Source organism: Rhinopithecus roxellana, chromosome 2 (assembly GCF_007565055.1).
Source record: "Rhinopithecus roxellana isolate Shanxi Qingling chromosome 2, ASM756505v1, whole genome shotgun sequence".
In the NCBI taxonomy this organism is placed as follows: domain Eukaryota; kingdom Metazoa; phylum Chordata; class Mammalia; order Primates; family Cercopithecidae; genus Rhinopithecus; species Rhinopithecus roxellana.
Genome location: NC_044550.1, coordinates 86,353,734 through 86,373,611, shown reverse-complemented (window position 1 = coordinate 86,373,611; position 19,878 = coordinate 86,353,734). Strand labels below are relative to the sequence as shown.

Genomic DNA, 19,878 nt, shown 5'->3' with positions numbered 1-19,878 from the left:
TTTCTATTTAAGAATAGTTTACACTGGCCGGGCGCGGTGGCTCAAGCCTGTAATCCCAGCACTTTGGGAGGCCGAGACGGGCGGATCACGAGGTCAGGAGATCAAGACCATCCTGGCTAACACGGTGAAACCCTGTCTCTACTAAAAATACAAACAACTAGCCGGGCGAGGTGGCGGGCGCCTGTAGTCCCAGCTACTCAGGAGGCTGAGGCAGAGAATGGCGTGAACCCGGGAGGCGGAGCTTGCAGTGAGCTGAGATGGGGCCACTGCACTCCAGCCTGGGCGACAGAGTGAGACTCCGTCTCAAAAAAAAAAAAAAAAAAAAAAAAAAAAAAAAAGAGTGGTTTACACATTATGGTTATAAGATTCTATTATAATATTCTGTGTTTTTCTTTGTGTTTACTGTTACCATTGAGTTTTGTATCTTCAGTTGATTTCTTATTACTCATTAATATCCTTTTCTTTCTGATTGAAGTACTCCCTTTAGTATTTCTTATAGGAAAGGTCTGGTGTGAATCAACTCTCTCAGCTTTTGTCTAGGAAGCTATTTATTTCTCCTTCATTTTGAAGGACATTTTCACCAGATATACTCTTAGAGGGTAGAAGTTTTTTTTTTTTCTTTTTCCTTCAGCACCTTAAATATGATATGCCACTCTCTCCTGACTTATAAGTATTCCACTGAAAAGTCTGTTGCGATATGCATTGTAACTCTGTTACAATACTCTGTTGTTTCTTTTCTCTTGCTGCTTTTAAGATCCTTTCTTTATCCTTGACCTGTGGGAACTCGATTATTAAATGACTGGAGGTGTTCTATAACCTTCTTGTACTTACATGTTGATATATTTCTAAGGTTTGGGAAGTTCTCTGTTATTATTCTGTTTAATAAACTTTCTATCCCTATCTCTTTCTCTACTTAAAGCAGTTTAAGGCCAATGAAAGTTTTTCCTTTTGAGATTATTTTCTATTAATAGGTTCTATAGGCATGCTTTGTTGTTTTCTTATTCTTTTTTCTTTTGTCTCCTCTGTGTATTTTCAAATAGCCTGCCTTCAAGCTCACTAATTCTTTCTTCTGCTTGATCAATTCTGCTATTAAATTTCTCTGATGCATTCTTCAGCATGTGAATTGCACTTTTCAGCCGCAGAATTTCTGCTTGATTCTTTTAAATTATTTTAATCTATTTGTTAAACTTACCTGATAGAATTATGAATTCCTTCTCTGTGTTATCTTGAATTTCTTTGAATTTCCTCAACATAGTTATTTTAAATTGTCTATCTAAAAGGTCACATATCTCTGTTTCTCCAGGATTAGTCTGTGGTGCCTTATTTAATTCACTTGGTGAGGTCACGTTTTCCTGGATGTCCTTGATGCTTGCCAATGTTCTTCAGTGTCTGGGCATTGAGGAGTTAGGTATTTATTATAGTCGTCTTAGTCTGGGCTTGTCTGTACCCATCCTTCTGGGAAGGCTTTCCAGATATTTGAAAGGATGTGGGTATTTTTGTCTAAGTTGTATTTACTTTAAGCACCACCCCGCCCCCCGCCCCTACACACACACAACTCCATAACCCTGTGGTTCTTAGACTCATAGAGGTACTGCCATGATGGTCTTGGATGAGATCCAGAAGAATGCTCTGGATTACCAGGCAGACTCCTGTTCTCTTCCATTACTTCCTCTGAAATGAATGGAGTCTCTCTATTCTGAGCCACCTGGAGCTGGAGGTGGAGTGAGCATTCACCCCTGTGGCCACCTCCACTAGGACTGTACTGGCTCAGACCAGAAGGTCTCACTGAAGGCCTGCTGAAGCCACTCTCTAGCTACAACATGTGTTTGCTGAAGGCCTTGGGGCTCTACAATCAGCAGGTGGCAAAGTTAGCCAGGCCTGTGTCAATCCCTTCAGAGTGGTGAGTTCCTCCAAGCCCTGGATGTGTCCAGAGGTGACATTTTGGAGCCAGAAATTAGAATCAATAACCTTAGAATTCTATCTAGTGTTCTATTGTACTGCAGCTGAGCTCATACTCAAACTGCAAGATGCAGTCCTTCCCACTCTTCTTTCCCCTTTAAAGGCAGAGTAGCCTTACCCCATGGCCACCACCACCACAGACCCACAGGGAGTACTGCCAGACTACAGCTAATTTTCCTTTAAGGCCTAAAGGCTCTTCAGTCAGCTTGTGGTGAATGCTGCCTGGCTTGGGACTCACCCTTCAGGTAGTGGACCCCCCTCAAGCTCAATGCAGGTCCAAAGCTGTCCAAGAGCCAAGTCCTGGAATTGGGGACCCAAAGAGCACACTTGGTGTTATATCGCCCTGTGGTCAAGCTGGTATCTAATGTGAAAAACAATGTCTCCTTTGCTTTTCCTCTGATTTTCTAGAGTGGAAGGAGTCTCAGTCTGTAGCCACCACAGCTGAGAATGTGCTGAGTCTCACCTGAAGCCAGCAAGTCTCAGAGTCTCACTCAAGGCCTTCAGTGTAATAACTGGGTATCACTGCTGGTTATTCAGCCCAAGGGCTTTTTAGTTAATGGGTGATGAATCCTGCCCACAGTGTGTCTAGAAATATTGCCTGGGAGGTAGGGCCTAGAAAGTGGGCCTCATGACTCTGACAGGTACCTATTCTACTCTGGCTGAGCTGGTATCCAAGAAGCAAGGCAAAGTCCCCCCCAGTCTTTCCTTTCCTCTCCTCTCCTCAAACAGAGGCACAGGGTGTCTTTCGAGCCATGAGCTTTGCAGCCTGGGCTTAGAGGAGGGGTGATGTCAAAACTACCTTTAACCACCCTGGCTGGTGTCTCAATAGGTCCCATTCCCCCTCAGTCCACTGTCTCTGGGTCCAATGCAGCACTAGGACCTGCCTAAGAGTTTCAGTCTTCATGGCCTAGACTTTCTTAAAAGTTTATTTAGGGCCCCAGAGCACTCTAGTCCATGGTGGCAAGGCTTGTGGGAATTCAAGTTCAGACTGCTGGGATCTGCCATTCCCCTCTGGTTAGGGCTAATTTAAATGCTCCCTCTGTGTGCAGGCATCAGCCGAGTTTTGTGTCGTTTTGTTTACTTTTACAATAAGGCTACACTGAGTTCAATGCATCCCTTCAACACACAGAAAATACCCTCCTCTCCCCAATGCACAGACATGTTCTTCACACCATGCTGATGCTGCCAGGGAATGGGGAGGGGTGGCATTGGCAATTAAAGAGTGTTTTTCCTACCTCTTCTGTGCCTCTTTCAGCAACATGAAGTTAAAACCAGGTACTGAGTGCTCACTTGATTTTTGCTTCTTATGATGGTGTTTTGCTTTTTTTGTTTGTTTGTTCTTTGATAGATACTTGTTAAATTGGTGTCCCTGCAGCAGGGGGTGGGGGGGATATAATTGGTGGAGCCTTGTATTGCACCATCTTGCTCTACCTCAAGTCCATGATGTATTTTATTTTATTTTGTATATTGCTAAATTCAGTTTGCTAAATTTTTAAGAATTTTTAAATCTATGTTCTTGAGGAATATTTTTCTGTAATTCTCTTGTAATATATTTGCCTTGTTTTTATATTGGAAATATTTTGACTCATATAATGAATTGTGAAGCATTCCTTCCTATTCAAATATCTTTGAGGTCTTCCAAAGAATTGCTATAATTCCTCCCTTAAGTATTAGGTGAAAATTATCACTGAAGCTATCTGGGCATGTAGGTTTCTTTTGTGGGAAGGTGTTTAACCACAAATTCAATTTCTTTCATATATACAGCTTTTCCATTTCTCCTAGAGTGAACTTTGTTAATTGGTGTCTTTCAAAGAATTTGTCAATTTTATCAAAGTTATTGAATTTATTGGCATAAAGTTGTTTATAATATTCCCCTGTCATTCATTTTAATTATCTGTAGATGCTGTAGTGATAACATTGTTCTCATTCCTGATATTGAAAAACTTTTTGTCTTCTTTTTTTGACTAAAATTTAATCAATTCTATTGATCTTAAATAATCATTTTTTCTTTCATTGCTTTTCTCTGTTGTTTTTCTGTTTTATATTTCACCATTTTCTGCTCTGATCTGTATTTTTTGCTTTATTTATATTGTCTGGGTTTCATTTACTCTTCCTTTTCAAGAGTCTTAAGGTAAAAGCTTGGCTCTTTAATTTGAGAAGTATTTCTTTTCTAATATAGGCATTGGTACCATAGGTTTCAAAGTATCATTTTAGTGACAGCCCAGAGATATGAATGTTTTATGTTTTCGTTACCGTTTAGTTCAAATATTTTCTAATTTCCCTTTGAGCTAGGAGTTATTTAGAAATGTTGTATAGTTTCTAAAGTTTTCAAAATTTTTCAGATATATAGATATTTATTTTTCACTTAACTCCATTTTAGTCATAGAGCATATTGAATATAACTTGAATCTTTTGAAATTTATTGAGAGTTTTTAATGCAGAATTTAATAAGTCATAGAACATGTTCTGTGTGCATTTGAGGAGAATGTGTATTATGTTGTTGTTTGTTGAAATGTTTTGTCAATGTCAATTTAGTTAAGTTATTGGTAGTATTATTCAACTCTGTATCCGTGTTGGTTTTCAATGTACTTGTTCTCTCGATTGTTTTAAAGGGAATATTGAAATCTCATTGTTTCTAATTCCTATCTTTGTTCCTCTGTGTGTAATGCCTTTTTTGTCTGGATTCATTAAAGATAATTTATCACCAGTTTTATACAGTTTGATTATGATTTATCTGTAGTTTCATTCATGTCTCTTATGCTAAGAGTTTGTTGAGCTTCTTGGACCTATAAGCTTATAATTTTAATTTAATTTGGAAAATTGGTCATTATTTCTTCAAATATTCTGTTCTGTCTTTATTCTGCTTCTTTAGGGAACTTGAATTACACATATATTTGGCTATTTGATGTTGGTTCCACAGCTCACTGATACTCTGTCTATTTTTTAGTCTTTTTTCCCTGTTTCATTTGCAGAGTTTTCATTGGTATGCTCTCAATTTCACTTATCTTTCTTATGCAAAGTATAATCTGCCATTAATCCCATCAACTGTGTTTTTCATCTCAGATTTGTATATTCCATTTCAAGATGTTTAATTTTAGTCATTCATATTTCTACTTCCTTTAACTTCCTGAACATGCAGAATATAGTTATAATAACTGTTTTAATGTCATTGTCATGAAATCTATCATCTGTGTCAATTGAAGATCAGTTTAGATTGATTTTTCTCCTCAGTATGAGTTGTATTTTCCTACCTCTTTGCATGCCTGGTAATTTTTATGGAATGCCAGATATTTTGAATTTGACCTTTCTGGTATTTGGTATTTGTGTCCCTAAAAATATGCTTGTGCTTTCAATTTCTATGAAAGAAATTTCTTGCAAACCTACCTTATATGGTTCATTCTTCTTCTATCTACTGTATTATTTTCTCTCGTATCACTACATCCTTTACCTGTGTTACATGAGTAATAATTCTTTCGTTTTTGTTCATTTACTTCTTTATTATCTTTCTGTCTTGTATTCCAGTAGGCCACGATCTCTGTGAAAGGAAGGGCCACTTTGCTCTTTTTATCCTATTACCTAACATAGTGTCTATCACATAATTGTTCAATAAATAATTGAATTATTTTAGATTGTTGCTGTTTTAACATCGTGAATTAACATTTTGTTTTGTTGACTTAACATTCTTGACATTTAAATTTTATTCTAATAAATGTAAAATATAAGCCCTCTTCAGGTTTCATAATTTTGATTCTGACTATCTTTACTTTAAGGAATTTAAAACAGTGTATTTTGCCCTGAATTTTTAAACGAAATGTTCTAATAAAGGAATGCTTCATGGTAATACATATATATGTATAATTTATAAGAATGTATAATGTTTTTAATTTGAATTTTTAACCTGAAATAAGTAATGCTACAGTTAATAAATGAGTAAATGTATGACCCATTATTTCTCTCAACTGCTTCCAAATGTGATTAATATTAAGATCCTGGTGTTGCATAAAAAATTCTATGTTTTAGTTTGCTGTAATAATTTCTCAAGTTTTCCCACATGCCTGTGCCTCTCCAGAAAAAGGACACCTTGCATCTTAAACATGTTAATAAAATAAAAGTATCATTCACATAAATTTCTATTATTGTTCAAAAGTTTAAGTATTATTCATATTTGAGCCAGTAAGCTCTTTTGAATGGAGCATATTAAAGAAAAGTAGCATCATGGATTCAATTATTTCATGGACCAGTTAGCTTACCGCAAAGAATCCATTCTGTTTCATTGCTCAAGAATAAATTCCTTTTTAAAGACAGTTTCCTTATAAATATATCTCAGAGTGCATAAGAGTCACCAAATGAGAGAGTGTGAACAGCTTATTCTAAATTTCTCAGGACAACTAATAAAAGAAAAAAAAGCTTTGAACTATATTTTTAGTATTTTAGGTCAGTAACATGACAATTTTATTCAAAACATTACATAGTATGAATATAATAATTCTCACATATTTGTTCTTAGTCCTTGGTGATTTATCTGAAAGAAAAAATAATGTCAAGATTTTTGAGGGAAAACGCTACACAATTGAGAAGTAGATGTTATTCTTTAGTTTGTAACACTGATCTAAACCTCATGGGAGTAAATATAGGGAAAAACATTTTTTAAAAAAACAAGATCAGAAGCAGGTCATATGACAAAGTAAATGAATGGGCAGCTGTATTTCTCAGGGAAAAAATGATATTCCTTTTTTATTTTCAACTGCAATTTTAAGTAAAACATGTTGATGCTGCTTGAAACATAAACATCCCTTTAAAAATCAGAATCAAGATCCCAGATTTTAGGGAAAATCATCTGAGAAACAGCTTTTAGCCTGTTATGAAAGGGCTGCGTAAAGTAACGATACAGATAGAAAGGCTGAACTCATGAAACCTTTTGTTTTACTGCCCAATGATGATAACAATTAGCCTAAGCACAGGCAACATTTATCAGAACGATTAAATTGCTTCTATGTAAGTTATCATTTTGACCAGAAAGTGAGGCTGTATATTTGATCTTACCATGTTCTTTTTATTAGGATCATATTTTTAACTATCAGGTGGATGGTTTATTACATTGATTTCAATCTTAATTTTTAAATTATATACCTGGAGTATCAAGTGTGTACAAACTAAAAAGTATGATAATTTATATGAGAAATAACTATGTACATGTTTTAAGTCTAAAACTGGGGGATGCACATAAATATTTATATCTAAATGTGGTTACAACTAACTTACATGAGCCTGTTCAGGAATCCAGATTTACCCTACCTTGACAGCCCTGTTGCCCATTTGGCCACCACTTTTTTTCAGTCACTTATATTTGACTAATTCTAGTCTTTGAACCAAAAAGACCACACTAATGTTCAACAAAGAAGTGCCCCTGAAGGCCTGTCCACAGGTTATATTGTTCACAAGGAAGAGCTGATTGTCACCAAAATGTCTCTTGATCATGCTTCAGGGTTAAAGAAAAATAATGAACATTGTAACTATGATCCAGTCACAGTGTGTTATATATTATTTTAGACACGATTCTTATAAAGGGCATTTCCAACCCAAAAGGGAATGGACATTGACAGAAAGGGGATCATTTAATGAACAGTAGTTATTTATCTTAATGTAGTCAAAGTCATCCATCTTTTCTTCTTTGCTCTATTTCTGAAGAATATTTCAATGCATTATCTGAACTACGTTATGTGAACTTTTCCCCTATATCCTTAAGACAATACAATATGTTAGGCTTACATTTGTTATCAATTTAACGAATATCTTCTGTCAATTTGCCATGGACCACTAAAAACAACCTGTTCATTATTTCCTTCAATTCATTTTATCTTGGTGCCTGCTAATCTGTTTTTTTTTTTTCAGTTTTCATATAATTTTTTAATGAAATATTCTTTAAAACCCCATTAATAGAGTGATAGCTGGTCTCCAATTTTCTTTATCCTTTAAGCTTGTTATCCTATGAAAGAAATTAAATACAGCACAGTGGACTGCATACACAGTATATGATGCATTATAAATGGTGTGAGCTTATCTTTATTCAAGCAATTAATCTTGCTCTTTTAGAAGAAATCCAAAGGGAAATAACCCAAGTTGTCTTATATTTCCAGGAAACATCATGCAAAAAACAGAGAAATTTACTATTTACTGTATCTCAAATGTTAGAAATATATCACCCAAACAGCACTTTTCTCCCAAATGCAAATTGTTAGATAACCTGATTGATAAATGTTTACTTTGATCTAGAAATCAGCTTAAACTGACAAATTTATATATGCTATAGAAAAAAAGTGTGCTATTTACATATTCATTTTTTAAAAGTACGCCATGAGAATTAAAAAACAAAAAACAAAAAACAAAAAAAAACTATGTCCTTCCAAATGTCTTTAATTTGTCTGGATAATAGAGGATGATAATATAAAGATATGTAGCCTTTCTCCTTTGAATTGATAGCTAAACCTCTAAGTTGTTGAAGGCAGCAATATGTCTGGCTAAAATACTATGTTATGCATTGAGAATTTAGCTTTATCAGGAATTTAGCTTTATCAGGAATATTATAATACGTAAATATTATTTACGTATTATTTTTGATCCTTTTTAATGAATACTTTTACAAACTAGAAACTTAAAGTAGTTCCTAAATTATCGATCTCCTCTACTGACATCCTACTAATAAAATAAGAAACTTACCACATTTAAACTTTCTTTTACTTCTCCTTCCAAACATCTCCCTGTATGAAACAAATTAATAGTTAAAAATATTTTCAAGGATTCTAACATTTGTACTTTTTCTACAAGTCTTACAGTTGTTTGACCTTGTAGTCTGATGTATTTAAATGTGTTGAATGCTTGCCAGTTTTCTCCCTCCCCTCCCCTCCCCTGCCGTCCTCTCCCTTCCCCTCCCCTCCCCTCCCCTCCCTCCCTTTTCCCTTCCCTTCTGTTTTACCATTGGCCTCTTGATTCTTTAGTTATTTTAGTTCAATTTTATTGGCTCCATTTTAACAAGATTTAGTGTTTCATCTTGTTGTATTCCAAGAAGAGGTTGTAGGTGCTATGTTTTCTGAGAATGTTTTTTGGTGTCTTTATACTTGGCTTCATATAAAACTTTTGATTACACACTTTTCTCAGAACTTTATAGGTATTTTTCTTGTTTTGTTGAATGTTGTTTTGGAAAATCTAAAGCCAGCTGTTACTGCCTGTTGGAAGTGATTTGGATTCCCAAAGGACATTTTTTATATACTTAAGTTTATTAAGCTTGTCATGAACTTTATGATGTACAAACTTGACTAGACTACCATTTCCAGTTATTCACTCAAACATTAACCTAGATGTTGCTACAAAAGGTATTTTGTAGATTCGATTGAAGTTCATGATCAATTGACTTTGAGCAAGGGAGATTATCCTAGATAATCTGGGCAGGCCTGGCACAACCAGTTGAAAGGGCTTTAAAACAGAACTGAGGCTTACCTGAAGAAATCCTGCCTGTGAATAGTAACATCTGCCATGCACAAGAGTTTCAACTTGCTTTTCCTGGTGGCCACCTCTATGGACTTAGGACTTGTCTAGTCAAGCACACAACTGCATAAACCAATTCCTTGCAATAAATTCCTCTCTCTCTCTCTCTGTGTGTGTGTGTGCATGCGTGTGTGCATGTGTGTGTGTGTATTGAGAAATAGCCTGCTAGTTTTTCCTCTGTATCAGTTGAACACTGGCTAATATTGATTATCTTAAAATGTAGAATTGACCAGTGTGTGGAGGCTAGAATATTGAGGAGCCTTACAGAAAAAGCCTAGATTTCCTTGAACAGACCATTAGTAGAATTATGGATGTCAAAGACTCTGCTCATAAGGACTCAGAAAGAAGTGAGGAGCGTGGTAGGGAAAACCTAAATTACCTTAGAGAATATCTAATTATAAACAGACAGTAGAAATATGGAAGTTAAAAATGCTAAAATTGAGAGCCCAGGAGGAAATTAGAAACATGCTATTGGTAACTGGATGAGAAGAGATTCTTGTTATGCAGTGGCAGAAAGCTTAATTAGTGAAATAATGTCCTGCAGTTACATAGGAGGAGAATTTTCAAGATATGGCCTTGGACATTCAGTTGAGAACAGTTTTAAGCAGAATTGAATGTGCAGCCTGTTTTTTGTTGTTGTTGCTTATAGTAAAATGCCAGGGGAAATTTCATTTGCAAGAAGTACTGTTGCACAAAAAGGAACCAGGACTAGATGATTTGGGACATTCCAATCCCTCCAGATTGTGAAAAATGCTAAAATGGAGATTCACTGTCAGGAAGGCATATTCTAGAGGGGCAGCTGAGATATGGCTGGACAACGTTTTGCTGATACCTCAGAAAGATCAAAAAGAGAATTTAGTCACACAAAGGCTCTTTGAAAAAAATAAATGTGTGACTCACAAGTCTCATTAATTACCAAGCAGAAGCTAGAAATGAGGATACTTTTCTTTGTTTTGTGCTACTATAACAGAATACCTGAGCCTGAGTAACTTATAATGAACAGAAATGTATTTTCTCACAATTATGGGGGCTGGAAAGTCCAAGATCAAGGTGCTAGCAACAAGTGACGGCCTTCTTACTCTATCATTACATGGTGGAAGGTAGAAGTGCAAAGGCACAAAAAGGGGCTGAACTTAAGGCATTAATGGCACCCATGAGGGCTGTGCCCTCACGGCCCAATCACCTCCCAAAAGTCCCACCTGTCAACACTGCCACAATGGCAACTAAACTTCAAACTGAATTTTGGAGAAAACAAGCATTCAAATTATAGCAATGGGATTATACAGGAAAGATTTGTGGAGAAGTCTCTTGTCTAATGAAGTGAATTCCCATAATACACATGAGGCCTCAGGATTTTCGACAATTTTAAATCTGTGGAACACTGCCAGCTTGGACCAAAAGGGACAGAAACCGTATTAAGTGAAAGAAGGCTACTGGACTCCCAAAAGTGTACAGGCAGGAAATAGACTATTAAAATGACTCAGCTGCTAACCCATGCTACTTTTCATGAAAAAAGAAGGATGACTTAAGAGGGCAGAGCTGAAAACCACAGAGGATTATTCTCAGACTTAGAAATGTTCTCAAGTTTGCCCAGCTGGGTTTTAGAATGACTTGGGATCAGTCACCCTTTTTCTTTTTATTTTATCTCATTTTGAATGGAATTGCTTATTCCTGTCTCATCAAGGTATTCTGTGAGCAGATAACTTATTCTTGAGTTTCACAGGTCCATAAATGGAGAGGAATTATGCATCACAACAGATTATACCCAGGGCTTCACCCATGCCAAATTTAGATGTACCAATTCTAGACAGTCTCTTTTATTTAGGTGTTAATTTTATTGTTTCTGTTATATATTCTTTAAAGTTATTGGAAGTTGTAGGAATTTTCATGCTTCAGTAAAGATGCCATTATATTTATATTTTTGGTTGATTAAAATATACTTTATTTTGGCATTGTGGGAGAGGAAAAGAGAAAAACTTTGCTATTATTGTGTCTCTTTTAGCTAGGAAATTGATTACCTATTAATGCATATAAATAAATCAGGGCCAGGAAATTGTACATTTGTTCAGTAAATTCTTCCATTTATAAACTGACTTGTATCCAGTCATACTTCAGAAAGAATTTAAAGTAATCTTAACATTAGTATAATCAATAAACAAACCTTAAATTATAGAATCTTTAACAGGATTGAGAAATCTAAATAAGTCTGGAAAATGAAGTCTAAAAAATTTAAAAATGGCTCAATTCTGAAAGACAGCACTTATTTTTAAAAAATAATACATAAGTTTATAAAACACATTTATTTGGAATTCAGTTCAAAAAATCCATCAGGAAAAATTCTCACTTGTTTGGAGTTCGTTTTTTACTGAAATAGCATGGTATTACTTTTGCCTCTTGAATCTAGAAAAAGGCCTAAGCACAAGAAAAAGAAAAAAATATGTATATATTTTTGCATGTCAGGGCTAATGTAATTGTTGAGTAAATGCGTAAAGCTAAGCTTGTTATAGTCAACTGCCAATTATTGCAATTTTTCTTAGGGATATAAATAGTATGGGAAAATAATACTTAAACTATTTAACTGTGTAATTAACTGCAATGTTTAGCTCAAAATACATTTAAAACTGATATTAGTAATGAATAGCTTAAAAATTCATTGAATTGCCCTCTGCCCCTTAAAGATATAGAACAATAACCAAAGTGATGTGATTTGTCTCAAGAAAAACAAAAGGACTGGGTAATTCAAATTTGATTTAACAATTAAAAATAGCTACACTTGCCAGGTGCTGTGGCTCACGCGTGTAATCCCAGCACTTTGACAGGTCAAGGCGGGCGGATCATCTGAGGTCGGGAGTTTGAGACCAGTCTGATCAACATGGAGAAACCCCGTCTCTACTGAAAAAAAAAAAAAAAAAATTAGCCTGGCGTGGTGGCACATGCCTGTAATCCCAGCTACTCGGGAGGCTGAGGCAGGAGAATCACTAGAACCCAGGAAGGGGAGGTTGCAGTGAGCCCAGATCACGCTACTGTACTCCAGGCTGGGCAATAGAGCAAAACTCCGTTTCAAAAAAAAAAAAAAAAAAAGAATAGCTATACTTAATTGGAAATTCATGTATCTGACCCGTGAGGGAAATTTTTTTATTAAAGTTATCTTCCCAACAAAGTGAAAAGAAATATCTTGTGGATTATGTATGCTGAGCCCAATAAAAACTGTCATTATGCTCTTAAATTTTAAGAAGTTTTTTGTGTTATTGTATTACTCTCATAAATGTAACTAAGGTGGAAGGAGCATTTATCTTTAGTCTTTTGTCTTTAGTTAGAGCAAAGTCTCGTTAATGGATTTAACCTACCCATGTTGAGACTGAGGGATACAAATATTTATATTTTTTAAATAGAGTACTTAAAATTAATAACTTTAATAATTTGAGATAATGTTTGTATTACTCCGAGTACACAGATACACTTATACACACATGCACACATGCACACACACACATACACACACATGCTTTTAGAAGAAAGAAAATGCCCCTCCTAAGGAATTCTTGTAATTCTATTGGAATTACTAACTAAAAGTATTTTAGTGTTTTGGGCAGCTATAAAATTTATTTATATATAGTGATATGATCTGTGTTTCTATGTAAAGCCCTTGAAGACAGGAAAAGGAAAAAGTCTTTTAGCTTTCTATATCGAATACTTGAAAATCTATTTAAGTCGTTTATTAAGCAAACAAGCAAAAAATAAGTAAATACAGAATGAACATAAAGTTAAAATATTAGTGTATTTCTTTATGAACTCTTTATTCCACTGAAGAAATGAACCTTTTGAACTAACTGTAGTTTGATTATTGAACAATCACATAGCTGTGATTCCCTAATTTTCTACTCTAAAATAACATTTCGATTGGATTTATAAAGGTATGTATCAACAGCACAATTTTCATATATTTAGCATTTAAATATATAGTAAAGAATATTCTGGCAAAATTTAAAATATGTGCCTGTTTCATGACCTGAAGGGATTTAAAGGTGGTAATATTTGCTGTAATTTAACATTTTAAAATAATTTATGTCCTCATTTTGTATTGTTATTTACTCTTAGTCAAGGGTTAGAGAACATTTTCACTCTTGTTTAAATTATGCAATGTTGGTATTTCATTGTAATATGAGATCAGTGGTCCTAGCATTTATTTTTACAGATCATATTATTTATTGGCATATCATTTAACTGCCTTCTTAACCATTTTTTCCCTTGGTTTTGAATCTTAATGTTTTCCTTCATCACGGATCTTTAAGAATGATCTTTCAGCTTAAAAGAAGCTAAACATAAGAAAGTTTCATTAATTTAAGAATGGGGCTGCTTTGGATTCACTTTTCCTTGTTCAAGAAGTACATAATTTTTCATATTGATAACTTGGTGTCCTCCTTTTTAAATATTACTAATGAACAGAAATAAACTTAGATAAAAATGGCATGACAAAAAGTATGACATTCACTTATTTCAAATCAAAGAAAATGAATGCAACATAAAGTGCTTTAACTGAACACTGACAAGATATTAAAAGTACAGCATTTAAAAACTGGTCATTTACGCTAGGTTATAGATTATTTGTCCACCAGTTCAAACTCATGTATGAAAACTCCATACTAAAAACCTCACAGTATTGGCTAGTAGTCCATGAAGGATGCATTAGCAATTTGATGAATACCATTCATTATTTATTAAATATTATTCATTACATTGCTAATTAATTGTAAATGTATAACATTCACAATGAAAGAAAACATCTACCTGTTGTCACTGTTTTTAACCTGTGATCTTTGCATTAGTATGAAAACTATAAAATATGTTTTTTTTAAACCTTGCAGATAAATTTAGTTACTTAATAGGACCAGTACAGGGTAAAGATAAAGGATTAGACTATTTCTATCTGTACTTATAAATATTTGTTAAAAATTGACTTCAGTAACTAGCCCTACCATTCTGGTTTAAGCTTTGTTAGCCACCCAAGTCTCCCTGGTACACTTAGGACTGGTCCTGACCTTAATAATTTATACATTTGCCCTTTTTAAAGTATTGTGTCTGTGCTGGCATTTGTGTGAAGGGGCAGGCAATTAGAAAGAACTTGAAACTTTAAAATATCCTAGAAATTTAGGAATCTCCATGGTTCAATGTAAATTATTGTTCTTTCATCTGAGATGTTCTTGCCCATGCATTTTGAGTGTTGAAATATTCTTCAGTAATACATACAAAAAGAGGAACAGTTGTGACAATAGATGCTCTTTTTATTATGCCCACTTAGCAGAATATAAAGCTGTCTGCTATCTTTATGTCAATTTTCTAATATTTATTTATTTATTTTTAAAATCACTGTGATTCTTGAAGTGCAGCCCTGGAACCACTGCCTTAAATACTCCAGGCTCTGCAGGAGGGAGGCAACAAGCTCTCAATAACAGAGTACACTGTTTGGGAGAGGAAGGGAAGGGCTACCTTGAGTTCTCTGAAAACTCCTCATCTACCCTGAATATTAAGCATAACGAGCCTCACTGATCTGAGAAGCAGGGGAAAACTAGAGGTAGTGCAGAGTTCATACTGTGGGATGTTATACTAGCCATTATTCTTAGCGAACTGAGAGGGCTATCATCAGTTTACAAATGGTGGTTTTGACCTGAGGGCTTTTCAATAGCTGCTACAAAATAAATTTTTGTGGAGAAGACCAACATCAGTAAACCTCCAGGAAACAGCTATATGCTGCTCTCAGAGGGCTGAACAGCAGAGTACACTTTACAGGTACAGCTGTAGAAGGATTTGAAAAGATTGGAAGGGTGATTAGCAACAGGAGAGACCACCAGTTGACTTGTAACCATTGAAGTGCTAACAGTCTCTTGATACCAGGAACCATTGGTTAAAACAATATGGCATTGTGGTTTAAAAAACAGGCTTTGAAGTTAGACAGAATAGGGAATAAATTCTGGTTTCACCTCTTTACCAGCTGGGAGGCCTTGAAAATGCCCTGTAACCTTCCTATGCTTCAGTATCTTGAGCTGTGATGTATGGTAATATTGACTTCATAGGATTCTCAGCAAATTAAACATATTCTGATTTCAGAATTAAATTAGTAAATGTGTATAACCTGCTTTGCACACCTGTTGTATACTAAATTCTCAATAAATACTGGCAACTATGTTCTATCCATTTGTTAATTTAAAAAACTTCAGATGTTGCATATGTGGCCTGGTGAGGTAGGGGTAAGGAAGAGCTCTTATTCTTTTGAGTTTCAAGAGTAGTGTGTTGCTACATCTAAATCCCATATGGCAATATTGACTTAGTATATCAAAAAGAAGTAGTCCATAAATAGCAAAAATTATTAATATCAGAAACAAATTAAATTCCTGCTTTTATCTTGGGATGACATGTGTAATGAAAAATGAGGAAGAGAGTTTTACCAGCTATATGCCTTTCAAATGAAAAAATGTTTATTTGTAGTTAACTTTGCAATTATGAAAGAAGGTACAATCATTTAAGAAATCATGAGGCCTTGTTTGTGTTAAGACTCCATTGACACTACCAATTGGAAAATGGGGCTTCAGCAAGACTCTAAGCTACAGACCTTCAGTATATATCTAATGCTAACATTTATCTTTACGTTTTCCTTGCAAATTCAACACTCCATTGACTTCATGTGTTTCTATTAGTCTTCATTCAGGATAAGCTAGTGGGAGAAAGTGGCAGTTCTGTATTCACCTCTACTTAGATTTTAGTGTAGGCATTTTATTTGACCTGATATTGAGGCATATGAAAAATATAGGTAGGTAATTGTAACACATTGGTAAGGATTTGTGTATCTAAACACATCTAAACATAGAAAAGGTACAGTAAAAATACAGTATCTAAAACAAAACATGATACACCTATATAGGGCACTTATGGAGCTAACAGGACTGAAATTTGCTCTAGGTAAGTCAGTGAGTGAGTGTGAGTAAATGTGAAGGCCTAGGACATGACTGTAGACTTTATAAATACTGAATACTTAAGTGACACTAAATTTATAACAACGTTTTCTTTCTTCAGTAAAAAATTAACTTTAGCTTACTATATTTTACCTTATAAACTTTTAAATTTCTTCGTAACTTTTTGACACTTTGTGATAACACTTAGCCGAAAACACAAATAGATTGTACAACTGTAAAAAAAATATATTCTTTGTTTGCATCCTTATTCTGTAAGCCCTTTCTATTTTAGGATTTGTTTTTATATATATTTTAGTTTTTTATTACAAATAAACACACAGACATACACATTAGCCTCGGCCTACACAGGATCGTCAATATTCACTGTCTTTCTCCTCCACATCTTGTCCCACTGCAAAATCTTCAGGGCCAATAGCAGCATGAAGCTGCCATCTACTATGATAACAATGCTTTCTTCTGGAATAGCTCCTTGAGGACATGCCTTAGGCTGTTTTACAGATTTTGTTTTTTTTTAATAAGTAGAAGGAGTACACCGTAACATAATGTTAAAAATTATAGTATGGTAAATACAGAAACCACTAACAGCCATTTATTATCATGTAGTATGTACTATAAATAGTTGCATGTTCTGTAAATTAATATAACTGGCAGTGCGGTAACATTGTTTACACCAGCATCATCATAAACGTGTGAGTAATTCATTGTGCTACAATGTCACCACAGCCAGGACTTCACTAGGGGTTTAAGCTCCATTTTATATCTGGTCCATCATTGACTGAAATGTTGTTATGCAGCACATGACTATATTTCAAAGCCCATTAAGAATTAGGACCCAGGTCTGTCTGTATCAGTTAGGGTCCACTTAGCAGATAGAAACTGCATAGTAATTTAAGCAGGAAAAGTCTAATATAGTAGTTATTAACTATGACAGAGATTGGAGTAAATGTGATTTTCTACTAAGGGGTAAAATAACTCTAATTGACAAGAGGAGATATAGGGACCCCTTGGTCTGAGGCAGAGCACCTGAAGAAAGACAAATTTTTACAAAGGCCACCCATGGGGAGTCAGTGAATGGGGGAGTACACTGAGCTGGCATTCTAGTGACAATCATGGAGAAGGCATTCTGGAGATCTGTGGCAAACTGTCTGTAAGGTGATGTCACATTGTGGAACTCAATGGGAAGCCATTCATAGGAAGGTGCTGCACTGGTGGAACTCTCTAGGAAGTGCCCAGTGGTGGGAGGAGCGGAGTGCCCTCTGAGATGCCAGAGAAGTTGCAGGAGCCTGCTGAGAGACCCACCAGATCCAGAAAGAACCCATTCATTGTCTAGTTCTCTCCATTGCCCAATTTGTTTTATACTTAAAATCATACCGTATTGCAAGGAAGAAGCGTTCTAACCTCACAAGCAGGACAGTGAAGGATGGATTTGGATTTGTGAGGCAATAGATGGATACCTAGTACACTGTTCACCATCAAATCATGTCATATGGCCTTATATTCACTTTATCAAAAAATATGACATGTAACAAAATAAAGAAGACTAAGAGGAAAGGAAGGAAATATATGTCATCAGGTTATAAGTGGAGATTTACATTAGTGTCTTTCTTTTTCTTTAAAATGTTTCTAGGCAGAGTCACTTTAAGTCCTCAGGAGACTGCTTTGTTGAATTTTAGGACCCTGGCTTATCAAACAAAAACTAGAATTACAAACTGGAGGTCCGATGGGCATACCAGATATTTTTCACTATGTAATTTAAATTATTGTTTAATTCCAGTTTTCTCAGCTACTAGTTAATACAGGCCATGTTCAGTTGACAAAGATTCATTTGCAAATAAGAGCTTCCTTAGGTGTCTGAAGCCTACTTGCATCATTTATAGACTGTGAAATTTAGGCAAGTTATTTAACTTCTCTGGATCTCAATTTCTACATGTAAAAGGAAATAATAATAGGACTTACCTTATAGGTATGTTATGAAAATTAAATATGTTAATATTTTAAAGCACTAGGAATAATTCTTTGCACATAATATGTGCTATACAAATGTTTGCCAGATAAAAATAATTCAGTCACAGCAATATGCATTTTATATTTTCTTAAAAACCTTCACCTAGGAATATTAATTCCTTTAGTAGTTCCAATATATGGAACTCTATATTTACTCAACATTTTGTCAGATTAATCTGATTCCATTGTTTAACAGAAATTAAAAGTAAGAATCTATGGTTATACTATAGAATGTATAATGTGAATGCTGTTCATTGGGTATCTTAATTTTTGTCACAGCTTTAACAATACTGCTTCAAGCTGATAGTGGTTTAAGATGATATTAGTAAAGCCCTTACTCTTTAGTTTTTGGAATTAACTGAACAAGAAGATTTTTGGGAAAGTAACTTTGACTGAAAAAAAACATGTTTTCAGTGTGACCTGTTGTATCCAAATTGTTAAATAGTTTTTAATTTGCATCCCTTAAAAGAAGCAAGTATGACACTCTGTAAAATGTCTCAAATTTTATATATTTTCTCTTTTCTTTATAGATGGCAAAGAAAAATATTCTGAACTAATCAAAAAGTCCAAAGCCATTGAAATGTTATTTACACTCTATCCTCCTGAAGGTGCACATGTGCCTGACAGTACACTACTCAAGTCAACTTGGTTGAGACCCATAGTAAATGGGGAAGAAGGTTATAAATATATAGGTAAGATATTAAGCCTTATTTTTTATTGTAAAGAAGAAGTGATACCTTGTAATATTATATATAACTATATTCATCACATAGATGATGTGGGATGATACATAGATCCTATAGAATGTTCTCTTTCCTTCTTAGATACTATGCCTGCAATTTAAAAAGGGACTGTTTTGTGCTTTGGTACCTCCACTAGAATAGTGGAACTATATTGTGCCTGTCTACTCACTAGTTGATGGAAATTTGGGTTGTTTTCACTTTTGCATTACTACAAGTAAAGCTGCTATGAACATTCATGTTCAGGACGGTGTTTAGACATGTGCTTGCATTTGTCTTGGCTAACCTGCTTTCCAGTCATTATAACATTTCATATTACCCAGCCACTGCAGAGATATGAGAGTTGCATTTATTCCACAGCTGTATCAACACTTGGTACAATCAGCCTTTCTAATTTTAGCCAATCTAATAGATGTATGTTGGTAGCTCTTTGTGGTTTAAATTTGCATTTCTCTAGTAAACAATGTTATTTGGCATCTTTTCATGTATTTATTATTTGTATATCTTTGTTGAAGTGTCTATTCAAAACTTTTTATCATTTTCATATTATTATTTATTAAGTTTTGATAATCCTTTACATATTCTGAATACAGATAAGTTAACCTTTATATGCTTCGTGAATATTTTCTTCCAGTCTGTGGTTTGTCTTTTCTGTCTTTTAATAG

The 19,878-nt window shown here is 34.7% G+C and overlaps 1 protein-coding gene across 1 annotated transcript in view; it reads left to right on the top strand.

Annotated features, from left to right (window-relative positions):
• IQCM (IQ motif containing M) overlaps positions 1–19,878 on the top strand; it is a 412,916-nt gene that overhangs the window by 306,702 nt on the left and 86,336 nt on the right. Inside the window, 1 exon segment of the mRNA XM_030921391.1 lies at positions 19,004–19,165. Coding sequence (XP_030777251.1) covers positions 19,004–19,165 — 162 coding nt within the window.